The sequence below is a fragment of the Chiloscyllium punctatum genome, chromosome 46 (assembly GCF_047496795.1).
Source record: "Chiloscyllium punctatum isolate Juve2018m chromosome 46, sChiPun1.3, whole genome shotgun sequence".
Taxonomy (NCBI): Eukaryota; Metazoa; Chordata; class Chondrichthyes; order Orectolobiformes; family Hemiscylliidae; genus Chiloscyllium; species Chiloscyllium punctatum.
In genome coordinates this window covers 56,823,276-56,837,191 of record NC_092784.1, presented here as the reverse complement: position 1 = coordinate 56,837,191, position 13,916 = coordinate 56,823,276, and the positions used below count along the sequence as shown (strand labels likewise).

General features: G+C 46.4%; 1 protein-coding gene across 7 annotated transcripts in view; it reads left to right on the top strand.

Moving 5' to 3' along the window:
- Positions 1-13,916, top strand: part of LOC140468138 (nuclear receptor subfamily 5 group A member 2-like) — a 60,548-nt gene that overhangs the window by 35,440 nt on the left and 11,192 nt on the right. For all 7 annotated transcript variants that reach the window (XM_072564336.1, XM_072564341.1, XM_072564335.1 and 4 more), the window contains one exon: positions 2,262-2,911. In XM_072564336.1, coding sequence (XP_072420437.1) covers positions 2,262-2,911 — 650 coding nt within the window. The remainder of the gene's footprint in view (positions 1-2,261; positions 2,912-13,916) is intronic.

Sequence of the window (13,916 nt, the reverse complement as noted above, 5' to 3'; positions counted from 1 at the left end):
GAGATATTTGTATCATCAATAGTCACAGGTGAGGTGCCAGAAGACTGGAGGTTGGCCAACGTGATACCATTATTTAAGAAAGGTGGTAAGTACAAGCCAGGGAATTATAGACCAGTGAGCCTGACATCGGTGGTGGGCAAGTTGTTGGAGGGAATATGGGGGACAGGATTTACACATATTTGGAAAGGCAAGGACTGATTAGGGCTAGTCAACATGGATTTGTGCGTGGGAAATCATGTCACATGAACTTGATTCAGCTTTTTGAAAATGTGGGCGGAATGGTGGCTCAGTGGTTAGCACTGCTGCCTCACAACACCAGAGACCCGGGTTCAATTCCCGCCTCAGGCGACTGTCTGTGTGGAGTTTCCACACTCCCCCTGTGTCTGCGTGGGTTTCCTCCGGGTGCTCCGGTTTCCTGCCACAGTCCAAAAATGCACAGGTCAGGTGAATTGGCCATGGGAAATTGCCTGTAGTGTTAGGTGAAGAGGTAAATTTCGGGGAATGGGTTTGGGTGGGTTGCGCTTCGGCAGTCGGTGTGGACTTGTTGGGCCGAAGGGCCTGTTTCCACATTGTAAGTAATCTAATTGATGAGGACAGAGCGGTAGATGTGATCTATGAGGACTTCAGTAAGGCGTTTGACAAGGTTCCTCATGGTAGACTGGTTAACAAGGTTAGATCACATAGAATATGGGGAGAACTCGCCATTTGGATACAGAACTGGCTCAAGGGTAGAAGACAGAGGGTGGTGGTGGAGGGTTGTTTTTCAAACTGGAGGCCTGTGAGCAGTAGAGTACCACAAGGATCGGTGCAGCGTCCTCTACTTTTTGTCATTTACATAAATGATTTGGATGCGAGCATAAGAGGTACAGTTAGTAAGTTTGCAGATGACAAAAAAATTGGAGGTCTAGTGGACAGCGAAGAAGGTTACCTCAGATTACAATGGGATCTTGACCAGATGAGCAAATGGGTTGAGAAGTGGCAGATGAAGTTAATTTAGATAAATGTAAGGTGCTGCATTTTGGGAAAGCTTATCTTAGCGTTACTTATACACTTAATGGTAAGGTCCTCGGGAATGTTGCTGAACAAAGAGACCTTGAAGTGCAGGTTCATAGCTTCTTGAAAGTGGAGTCGCAGGTAGATAGGATAGTGAAGAAGGCGTTTGGTATGCTTTCCTTTATTAGTCAGAGTATTGAGTACAGGAGTTGGGAGGTCATGTTGCAGCTGTACAGGATATTGGTTAGGACATTGTCAGAATATTGCGTGCAATTCTGGTCTCCTTCCTATCGTAAAAGTGTTGTGAAACTTGAAAGGGTTCAGAAAAGATTTACATGATGTTGCCAGGGTTGGAGGATTTGAGCTATAGGGAGAGGCTGAATAGGCTGGGGCTGTTTTCCCTGGAGCATCGAAGGCTGAGGGGTGACCTTATAGAGGTTTATAAAATCATGAGGGGCATGGATAGAGTAAACACAAAGTCTTTTTCCTGGGGTTTGGAGTCCAAAACTAGACGACATAGGTTTAGGGTGAGAGGGGAAAAATATAAAAGAGACCTAAGGGGCAACGTTTTCACACAGAGGGTGGTGCGGGTATGGAATGAGCTGCCAGAGGATGTGGTGGAGGCTGGTCCAACAGCAGCAATTAAAAGGCACCTGGATGGGTCCATGAATAGGAAGGGTTTGGAGGGATATGGGCCGGGTGCTGGCATGTGGGACTAGATTGGGTTGGGATATCTGGTTGGCATGGACTAGCTAGACCAAAGGATCTGTTTCAGTGCTGTACATCTCTATGACTCTCAGTGAGTTTCCTGTTCCATACCTCTCTCTCTGTCTCTCTCCCCCTCCCCTGTTCTGGCTCGAGATAGAAGGAAATGATCTCATGCCTGGATTGCCTGTAGCCTCTCACTTTCTCCCTCACCAACCCCGATCCATTGAATCTCCTGATATCTCATCTCCCCGTCAGAATTGTGGAATTAGCGATGAGGTGCCAATGTAGTGTGGGTGACGACCCAAGTGGGTTCCATCCCCAGTTGCCTCTCGCTATCCGTGGCTGGGTTTATATGCAACAAACAGCGTGTGGTGTAAAACAGCAAACTCACCCTGAGCTGAACGGAACTGCGAGGACTGGGCTGGAGCAGGAACGGACAGAAAGTAAAGGAGGGTCAAGAAAGATGAAAGTAATTTCCCTTTGCAAAAATGAATACACATTCATGCTTATCTGCTGACAGACAAGTTATTCAGTAACTCAATGTTTTCTTTCCTCATCAGCTGTACGAGCAGATCGCATGAGAGGAGGTCGGAATAAGTTTGGGCCCTTGTATAAGCAAGACAGGGCACTGAAGCAGCAGAAGAAGGCTCTCATTCATGGCAGTGGAATCAAATTGGACCCTGCCCCCTACGTAATGCAAGGCGTACCAAAGGAGCTCAGTGCCCCCGTCCCCAGTGAGAGCCTACACTCTCCGTCCAAATGCCTTTCCTTCAGCTACCACAGCCTGTCAGCGGGGGATTGCGAGAGCGGTGTGGCGGGCACTATGCCAGTCAACATTCCCCTGGCAGCAAACGGAACCCTGCCGGGTTACCACCTGTGCAACCCCTTCCTGAGCTGCCACGTCAAGTCGGAGCACATGGACCCCAGATACCCGGGCTCACCCGAGCCGTTGCTCAACAGCCCGTACCCAGAGGCCTACAGACCCAGTCCGTCGGCCGCTGTGCCCCAGCTCATCCAGGAGCTGGTGAAGTGTGAACCAGATGAGGCACAGGTCCAGGCAAAGATCTTAAGCTACCTCCAGCAAGAGCAGACCGCCAGGGGGAAACACGAGAGGCTCAATACATTTGGAATCATGTGCAAGATGGCTGACCAAACCTTATTCTCCTTGGTGGAGTGGGCCAGAAGCAGTATATACTTCAAGGAGCTGAAGGTAATGTACAGAAAGGAATGGGCCTTTTTTACCTTCATTGGCCAATTGTTCATCAATTTTGATAACTCATTAAAAATGTTCATAACCTAGCCTTATGGACCAGACTAACCCCCCCACCCCACCAAAATATATTAAAAAGGTAGGCTAGACCCTAACGTTTTCCTATATTAAACTTAATATGAAGTGCTGTGGTCAAATATGGCACGATTGATCAAACTACTCGACGTTAAGCCAAACACAATTAATTTAAACACTATAGTTAAAATACAACCAAAACAAAAGAGGAATTCAGAATAATTTAACTCTATTGGAAAACTTAACAGAATAAGAGATACAGTAACTCTTACTAATTAACGGTTCCAATGTGGTAACATCCCCTAAACACACCCCTTGGCAAAAGGCAAATTCAGAAAAACAGATTTTGTCTCAAATACAATTCAGCAACACAGGAAGAGAATCCCCAGCTATTGAGTGTAATTGAGAGAAGGAAAAACAGGTTTAAGACCCCAACAGCAACTGCTGAAAAATAAAAGCTAAAAATCCCTGGTTCTGAGGGGGGGTGAGTTTGACTACACCCAGTCAGGCTGCTTCTACTGTTCCAGCCACTTAAAAAAAAACTCTCAAGGCTTTACAAGTTGTTTATCTTCTCAAAGACCGCTCATCACCTGTCCCACAAACTCTCTGTAAACGTGACTAGGACAAGACATCTCTTAAAGCCACAACATCATCATGCCAGAAGTAACAAAATCTTCTCTCCTACTGCACCACCTTTGTAGGATAGTCTTCAGGCTTCGGAGGTTATAAGTGTGCAATGTATCCTCAAACTCACAGCACCTTAAAAATTACCTGATAAATTACAAGAGTGAAGTCTAAGTTCTTTGCCGATACCATTGGGAAATTTTATGAGATGTTTCAAATAGAGTTCAAAGAAGGGATTTGGCTTGTTCACTGTGACAAAACATGTGGGATACGCAAGTCCATGTCTCAGGGTACATTCGACAGAACATATGTGACAGAGTGCATTTGACAGAATGTGTGTGGAACTGATTGATCTGACAAAACTCTGTGGTGACCATACTTTGGAATGGCTGCAGTAAATCCATGGACAGTGTCTCTCCCAAACACCCTCCCAGCAGCATGACCCTTCATAGATTCCCTACTGTCTTGGCTTTTGGGGACATGGTATATCTACACTTGCACTCTGACCTTAACCCTTGCTGTTGTTTTCAGAGTAAGACCAGCATTTATTTTCTCATAACTAGCACAATCATAACCCATTAACTGCACTGAGCGGCACTGACATCCATAATATATCACAGGTAGACAACATGAGCAGGTAGCAGGCAATGGCATCGGGGTACCATCATTAGGTTATTAATCCAGGGGCCCAGGTAATGTTCTGGGGACCTGGTTTAAATCCCACCATAGCAGATGGCAGAATTTGAATTCCATAGTAATTGAGTCTAATGGTGACCATGAATCTACTGATTGTCATGGGTGAGAAAAAAACCCCAATCTGATTCACTAATGTCCTTTCGGGAAGGACACTGCCATCCTGACCTGATCTGGCCTACATGTGACTCCAGACTCACAGCCATGTGGTTGACTCTGAACTGCCCCCTGGGAAATTAGGGATGGGCAATAAATGCTGGCCTAGCAAGTGACAGCCTCAATCCTCTGAATGAACGACAAAAAAGATCTAGGGGATGCATTAATCCACACACCTTTCCTCCTAACACAAGTAAGAGCTCCGAGTAGTTTGGATGGCAATAATTCCATTGTTCTTATCGTCTAGTTTCTGCTCATTCAAGAGACAGAGCCCCTGAAGTTACTGGGTGAGAAAGAACAGAAAAAGAAACTCATCTTCCGAAAACACATTTTCTGTCCTCAGAATGTCTCGGAGCTCTTCAAAACCAACACCATAATTTTGGAATTTGAGAGACCAGTGTTCTAGCGATCAAACGAAACGGCCACTTTGTGCACAGCAAGATCCCAGTAGCAGCAATTCGGATTACCTGGTTAATCGCTGTTCGTTGATTGAGGGACATCTTGGCCTTGCCCACCACTTTTACAGGTTTCTGTAACTGGCTCAACTCTGTGGAAATGGGGTGCACGCTGTCAAAATGAAAGCTTTCTGTTAAAATGTTTCCGATTTCAACATCAAGATGTTGTGGCCTGGCCACAGTCTGAGCAATTAGCTACTGCGACTGTCTGCAGTTTTCATGTTATTTCACAATACAAAGGTAAAATGTACAATAGCTGACCAGCAGCGTTTCTGAAGCAGGAACACAGTCATCAGTGCCTCCATTTTCTCCAATGCGATTTGCCATTGTTAGGTTACAGGCCAATCCAGGTATTGCTGCCTTGCAACTTTAGGGTCATCTTTGCTTTAGGTATTCCTCTCCAGCCTCAGCCCTCCCTATCCCTATAACCTCTTGTACAAACTCTGCAGCATCTCTGCACTTTTGCAAAGCCAATCTATGAAGGGATATGGACCAAAGGCAGCCATATGGAGTTAGCCATGATCTCACTGAATGGTAGAACATTCTGGAGGGGCTGAATGGCCTACTCCTCAACATGCATTCCTATATTCAATTCTCCCCTCTTCCACATCTCTGGGTTTCTTTGCTTCACCATTGGAGATTGTGCCTAGTGATGTATAGTCCCCTACACTCTGCTAAACCTTCCTGAAATGCTTTTACTTCTCTCTCAGTCCTTGAAAATATTCTTAAAATCCACTTCTCTGACCGAGCTTTTGGTCAATTCCCCTAAATATTTCCTCATTTGGCTTGATGTCAGTTGTTGTTAGGTGAAGGATTTTAGGCTATTCATTAACCCAGGAGGTACCACACACTTGCTGCTACAAGACTCGAGAGTGTGGTGCTGGAAAAGCACAGCACTTCAGGCAGCATCTGAGGAGCAGGACAATTGACGTTTCAGTAATAGACCCTTCCTGTTGAAGGGCTTATGCTCAAAACATCGATTCTCCTGCTCCTCGGATGCTGCCTGAGCTGCTGTGCTTTTCCAGCACCACACTCTCGACTCTGATCTCCAGCATCTGCAGTCCTCAAGTTCTCCTATTGCTGTTACAAGTTAGATATTCTCAACATCAATATCCTGAACAACACAAAGTCAGAAGCCAGTAGCCTGCGTGCGGTTGCTCTGTTTGTAGTGGATGGAACAGCAGTTGTTGAGATGGAGGTGAACGGCAGATGCGTTCTGTGACAGGAAGAAAGTAGTTTGTTTGCAGGTTCATCTGCTTACTCTGACATGATGGCACTTCCAGCCTCAGGAACTGCTCTGACAGTCAGAGTAAACAGGATGGGTTCTGTCATCTCTCTCCCTGCCAGGGGAATCCCTTCAGCTCATTTATCGCCGAGACACTTATCAGAGTACTTGTTTTTTTTTGTTTGCAAAGGGAAGTACAGAGAGCTGACCCAGGCAGTAAGTTGTCATGGATATCTTGGCACCGAGAACTGAAAACGTTTCTTTCTCTGATTCCCAGTTTCTTGCAAGCAGTCTGAACTAGGTCACCAACCCAGAATGGAGGGAGGGTTGGACAAACAGCCTGACCAACTGCTTGCATCTCAGTCACCTCTCCCCTCAGGATTGCTCTGATCTTGAGCTCCGGTATTGTGGTCTCTTTATCAGAGGAAGGAAGTCCTTGCTATCGAGGGAGTGCAGTAAATGTTTATCAAATTGACTCCCAGGGTGCTGGCACTGACTTACGTGGGGAGACTCGATCAGTGAGGATTGTATTCACTGGAGTTTAGAAATTAGGGGGATCTTATAGAAACCTGTAAAATTCAAACAGGACTAGACAGGGTGAATACAGAAAGGACGTTCATAATAATGGAGGCTGTCCAGAACCAGGAGCTTTAGCTTAAGGATAAGGGGTAAACCTTTTAGGACTAAAATGAGGAGAAATGTCTTCACGCAGAGAGTGGGGATTAAATTAGATTCACCGCAGTGTGGAAACAGGCCCTTCAGTCCAACAAGTCTATTGTCATAACAAGTCCACACCAACCCTCCAAAGAGTAACCCACCCAGACCCATTTCCCTCTGACTAATGAACCTAACACTATGGGCAATTTACCATGGCCAATTCACCTGACCCACACGTGTGGACTGTGGGAGGAAACCGGAGCACCCCACACAGACACGGGGAGAATGTGCAAACTCAACACAGACAGTCACCCATGACTGGAATCAAACCCAGGTCCCTAAGCGCTGTGAGGCTGCAGTGCTAACCATTGAGCCACCGTGCCACCCCTTTTTAATCTAATTTTTGTCTTCCTTTTCCTTTCACACTTTACTCTTTTGCTCCCTCTCAATTCAGTATCCCTTCCTTACATTTCATCAACTTCATCTTAATTCTGTTGATTAGGTTAGACTAAATCCTGAGGAATTCATTCCCACAGGAAGTTGTCGAGGCCAAAACACTGCGTGTTTTCAAGAAGGAGTTAGATACAGCTCTGGGAGCTAAAGGGAGATGGAAGGACGTTGGGGTTGGGGGGAGGAATAAGGGTATTGAACTCAATAGTCAGACATGACCATGTTGAGTGGCAGGGCAGGCTCGAGGGCCAAATGGCCTACTCCTACCTCCTGTGTTCCAAGCTAGGCAGAGCACAGTTCATTGTCAATGTCTCTCATTATTTGTTAGCTCACCATTGCCAATGTGCACGAATTGACCATATGAGTCATTTGGGGAACCATGCTCCCAACTCAGGGCGAAGATCTTCAACACAGGAGAGGAAAAAACAGAATTAGAGAAACATAGATATTCTCTCTGGCTTCATTCACACCCACTCCCCCCTCACCAAACCCCCCACCAAGGTTCCTGATTGTTTCCAAGCTTGTCATTAGTTCCAATAACTTGTTCATATTCTTTAGGTATTTAATTTGCAATTCCCCTCACAGAATGCACCCTAACAGTTGGGCTGCCATGTTGTAAAATTGCTGCTTTTCCATCACTAAGCATTTGTGGGCGGCACGGTGGCACAGTGGCACAGTGGTTAGCACTGCTGCCTCACAGCGCCTGAGACCCGGGTTCAATTCCCGCCTCAGGCAACTGACTGTGTGGAGTTTGCACATTCTCCCTGTGTCTGTGTGGGTTTCCTCTGGGTGCTCCGGTTTCCTCCCACAGTCCAAAGATGTGCAGGTCAGGTGAATTGGCCATGCTAAATTGCCTGTAGTGTTAGGTAAGGGGTAGATGCAGGGGTATGGGTGGGTTGTGCTTTGGCGGGTCGGTGTGGACTTGTTGGGCCGAAGGGCCTGTTTCCACACTGTAGGTAATTTAATGACCTTCTCTAGATATAGTTCTTAAGGCTAAAGGGACCAAAGGCTATGGGGAGAAAGTGGGAACAGGGGACTGAATTGGATGATCAACTGTGATCATATTGAGCAGGTTCGAAGGGCAGAATGGCCTCCTCCTGCTTCTATTTTCTATGTTTTCGCTTTTTCTGCCCTTCACCTTTACAACCCATGTTCACCTTGGTTGAAATGGTTCCCTGAGGTGGAAAGACTGGGTGGATTTTCTCCGAAACCTTAGTATGTGGGTGGCACGGTGGCGCAGTAGTTAGCACTGCTGCCTCACAGTGCCAGAGACCTGTGTTCAATTCCCGCCTCAGGCGACTCTCTGTGTGGAGTTTGCACATTCTCCCCGTGTCTGTGTGGGTTTCCTCCGGTTTCCTCCCACAATCCAAAAATGTGCAGGTTGGGTGAATTGGCCATGGTAAATTGCCCGTAGTATTAGGTGAAGGGGTAAATGTGGGTTTGGGTGGGTTGCGGGTCAGTGTGGACTTGTTGGGCCGAAGGGCCTGTTTCCACACTGTAATCTAATCTAATCATAATGGCATCCAACTGCACAGGAAATGTGGAGCTAACTGTCCTCCTTTCCCAAGCTAGGGGATGGCTCCTCACTACTCAAGGAATTTTTGGATTTCTCCCTAAAACCAATAGATAGAGGCTGTAGACCCCAACCATTTTCACATAGATTGCCAACGTTAATTGTCAATGTCTGTTTGTAATTTGGGTGGTACATGAAGATTTTATGAAGCATCTCATCTCTTGATGGGATTTCTTTCGTGCAGTCAATACTAACGGGAATTCCAGCTGCTGAAGACACTACCACAATGTTCATATTTCCACACGTATCCCTAAATGCCCTTCACCACTGCCAGTTAGGAATTTAGCCAATGCATCCAATCAACCCCTATCCATAACCTTATCCACTATTATTCTTTACGATATTACAGCTTTATATGAATTGAGTTGCAATGTCCATAAAGTGCAAGATGTTTTATCTTTCCACATCTCATGCCTTCAAGTCCATTGCTACAATTTCATTAAAAAGTCCCTTGTTAATGGGAGACTCTCAATGGACTCTGCAGGTGTCCTCCAATGCCGCCTACACATAGTATATTTATCTCTGATCTCTTCTGTGAGTTTAATGGACTCATCAGCTCTCACTCATGTATCCTACGGTCCATTTTTTAACTTGTGGGAAGATGGATGAACAAACCGCTGGTTTAGTTTAAAATAATTCGCCTTTTAAATTTTTTTTGTGGGTAGAGTTTATTAACTGCTCAGTCTTACAGCTCTTTTAACGCTCCAGTCTGAGCTGTTCCCCAGTCAATAAGTCAATCAATGAGCCCAATCACCCATATTAACAGGGAGATGGCTTAAAATCCAACAATTTACAAGATGATTAGGGGTTTAGATAGGGTTGACCGTGAGAATCTTTTTCCACATATGGAGTCAGCTATTACAAGGGGGCATAGCTTTAAATTAAGGGGGGGTAGATATAGGACTGATGTTAGGGGTAGGTTCTTTACTCAGCGAGTCGTGAGTTCATGGAATGCCCTGCCAGTAGCAGTGGTGGACTCTCCCTCTTTATGGGCATTTAAACGGGCATTGGATAGGCATATGGAGGATAGTGGGCTAGTGTAGGTTAGATGGGCTTGGATCGGTGCAACATCAAGGGCCAAAGGGCCTGTACTGCGCTGAATTCTTCTATGTTCTACGTTCTATGTAATGCCAGCTGGTGAAAATTAAATTCATATGATTTAATTGCTATTAGAGGGGGCAGTGTACTGCGCATTATACTTGGTGAGTGGATCCAGCCTCTGTGCAGTTATTTCATCATAGAAGGAAGTTCGCCCTTACCCGGACTGGTGACTCCAGACCCACAGCAACGTGCTAATCCTTAACTGCCCTCACGGGAGATTCAGGATGGGCCTGGCCAATGACAAATACATCCCGTGAAAGAATGTTTCTTTAAGGCAACAGAAGTTTGAAATTCCAGTTCGTAGGAGGCTGCAAACTAGTCCTGCTTTTAGCCTCTGGCTCAGAGATGGCTGTCACATTAGCAGACAATTCACACTGGTCAAGAGGGAATGCTCGAGAGTATCTCTTTTGGTTTCTGGGACAGGAAGTCAAATGTAAAGCCTGCCCACCCACTCAAGCGGATGTAAAAGTCTCTTGGCCATTATTCAAAGAGCAGAGGAACAGAGTGATGTTTGTCTCCCAACCGACACATCTGAGACAGATGAATAGGTCGTTCATCCATTTGTTATATGTGGGATCTTCTGTGTGAAAATAGCCCCTCACTTGCGTTGGCCCAGAATGGACACCACGTGTCAGGTCCTGAGTCAGCCCTGGTCAGAGGGAAGCCCACGTGAATGAAAGTGTAAGGGTAACCCTTGTGGGGCCCAGAGCACTGCTCATTAGAACAGGAAGTGATGGCCTAGTGATATTATGACTGGGCTGTTAATCCAAAGACTCAGGTAATGTTCTGGGGACCTGGGTTCGAATCCCAACACAGCAAGTTGTGGGATTTCAACTGAGTAATAATCCAAAATGATGAGTCAATTGTCTGGGGTGGGGGTGGGAGACCCATCTGGTTCACTCATGACAACAGCAGTCCTTAAGTGGTCTGGCCTACATATGATTCCAGACCCACAGCAATGTAATTGATTCTAAACTCCCCTCTGAGATGGGCAATAAATGTTGGCCTAGCCAGTGACACCCTCATGCTCTGCATGAATTATTATTAAAAAACAAATTTGACCAGAAGAATCCCTGTCCTTTCCTGAAAGAAATCCATGTGGCGTTGGGGGATGTCTAACTATCGGGGTTGTTCTTCTTAGATTAGATTAGATTACTTACCGTGTGGAAACAGGCCCTTCGGCCCAACAAGTCCACACCGCACCCGCCGAAGCGCAACCCACCCATACCCCTACACTACGGGCAATTTAGCATGGCCAATTTACCTGACCAGCACATCTTTGGAGTGTGGGAGGAAACCGGAGCAAACCCACGCAGACACGGGGAGAACGTGCAAACTCCACATAGAGAGTCGCCTGAGGCGGGAATTGAACCCAGATCTCTGGCGCTGTGAGGCAGCAGTGCTAACCACTGTGCCACCGTGCCGCCCAAACATCACTTAGATGTTGAGAGGAGATTGGGTGGAGGTGCTTAACATCACAAAAGGATTTGGATAAAGTAAATGAAGACCCTCAATGGCTGGAGGATTGAGAACCAGGTGTGCTGATAAGCAAAAGAACTGCAGGTGACAGGAGGAAGAGATCTTCCTGCTTGCACGATGATAGAGACTGCTAGAGAAGGCACAGACTCAATGATGAGCCTTGAAACGGCATTAGTTAGTTGAAACAGAAAAAGATTAGTATCGGCAGTGCCCCTACCTCTGATCCGGGAGGTTTGGGCTCGAGTTTAACCTGCTCCAGAAGGTGCATAATAACATCCTTGGATGGGGAGGGGGTTGATATAAAGAATAAACAGAGGATTTAGAGGTCACCTGGGTTACTCTTTGAAAGAGCTGCGGCAGATTAAACGGGCTGAATGGCCTCCTGCTGTGCTATCATGAAGAATGGACTAAGTGCTGAGAGAGTCACGAGGGTCCACCCAGCATGTGAAGCACCAGTGGGAGCAGGAACAATGTGTCTGTTAAAAAAAGTGGGTGGCATGTGGCTCAGTGGTTAGCTCTACTGCCTTACAGCGCCAGGCACCTGGGTTCGATTCCACCCTTGGGTGACTCTCTGTGTGGAGCTTGCACATTCTCCCCATGTCTGTGTGGGTTTCCTGCCACAGTCCAAAGATGTGCAGGTTTGGGTGGATTGGCCGTGCTAAATTTCCCATAGTGTTCAGGGATGTGTAGGTTAGGTGCATTCGTGAGGCATAAATGGAGAGTAATAGGGGAATGGGTTTGGGTGGGGTACTCTTCAGAGGGTCGGTGCGGGCTTGTTGGGCCGAAGGGCCTGTCTCCGCACTGTTGGGATTCTATGATTCTAAGGAGCCCATGGTAAAGTAATCTACTAGCACTCGCTGTCTGGATTAAAAGTGGGAAAACTTCCGGAGAAGTTGAGACACAAACAGCAGCAATTCCAGGAGTGAAATGTTCCGAGCCGAAAGAATTGAGGCAAGAAAACATAAGTCACTGTCAGCAACATCCTTGACCCAATTCCCTGGATGGGACATCCTGGTTGGCAGCATTGCATGGGTTGAATCAGAAGGTCAGTGCTTTGATCTGTCCTCAGATCTCTCCCCATCTTCCCCAGTTGCTGAAGTGAACCGTCCTGTTCCTGTAACAGAATGGGAGGAAACAGCACAATTCCAGGTAACCTCAGCCTGCTCAAGGTTGAAGTGAGTTGGGCACTGGCTGACTTTAAAACTGGGGGAGTTTCCCAATCCTCAGGGAATGCAGAAAGAGTATTTTTAAATACGTTTCTCAAAACACTTGAGGAGTCTGTTGTTTACATGAAACGGTGGGTGTGTTTTCGATGAGCTGTTTTGATCACTTCTGCATGATGCACATTCCGAACATCACACAGCAAAATCGCAGCAAATTTATTACTGCACAGCCAAATCAGACTGGTATCTTGCTGTATCCTACATGTCAGCAGGTAGTAATCTCACTACTGAGTTACAAAGGCTTGGTTTCAAGTCCCCATACCAAGGCTTGAAAACTTGAAATCGAAACTGACCGTTCAGTAAAGCACAGAGGCAACAGTATGCTGTTGGAGATTGCTAACTTTCAGATGAGCCATGCAGATGGTGTCCAGGTGGATGTAAAACAAAATCCCAAGTCGCTATGTTGCAGAGGAGCCCGGGGCGTTCTTCTCTGTGTCCTGGGGAATGTTTGTCCTTCAACCAATATCTCAAGAAAACAGTCAGATGAGTGTTTTGTTGCTTGTCAGAGCTCACTGTGCACAAACTGACTGTCATGTTTCTGGTATTACAACAAATGTAGGACTTCATTCCCTGTAAAGTGCTTGGAACAATCCAGTCGTTGTGCACAGAAGTTGCAGGTCAACAGGACAGTGAAGCAGGCACTTAGTACGCTTGCCTTCATTGGTCAGTGCATTGAGTATAGGAGTTGGGAGGTCATGTTGCAGCTGTATGTGACATTGGTGCGGCCACTTTTGGAATACTGCGTGCAATTCTGGTCTCCCTCCTGTAGGAAGGATGTTGTGAAAGGGTTCAGAAAAGATTTACAAGGATGTTGCTAGGGTTGGAGGGTTTAAGCTGTAGGGAGAGGCTGAATAGGCTGGGGTTGTATTCCCTGGAGTGTTGGAGGCTGAGGGGTGACCTTATAGAGGTTTATAAAATCATGAGGGGCACGATTGGCTAAATAGACAAGGTCTTTTCCCTGGGGTGAGGGAGTCCAAAACTGGAGGGCATAGGTTTAAGGTAGAGGGGAAAGATTTAAGAGACCCGAGGGGCAACTTTTACATGTTGAGGGTGGTGTGTGTATGGAATGAGCTGCCAGAGGAATTGGTGGAGGTTGGTATAATTACAATATTTAAAAGGCATCTGGATGGGAAGGCTTTGGAGAGATCTGGGCCAAGTGCTGGCAAATGGGACAGGATTAATCGAGGATATCTGGACGGCAAGAACAAGTTGGATCGAAGGGTCTGTTCCTCTATGGCTATATGGTATAGAAGGAGGCCATCTGGCCCTTCATGTCAGTACTGGGTCTCTGAGC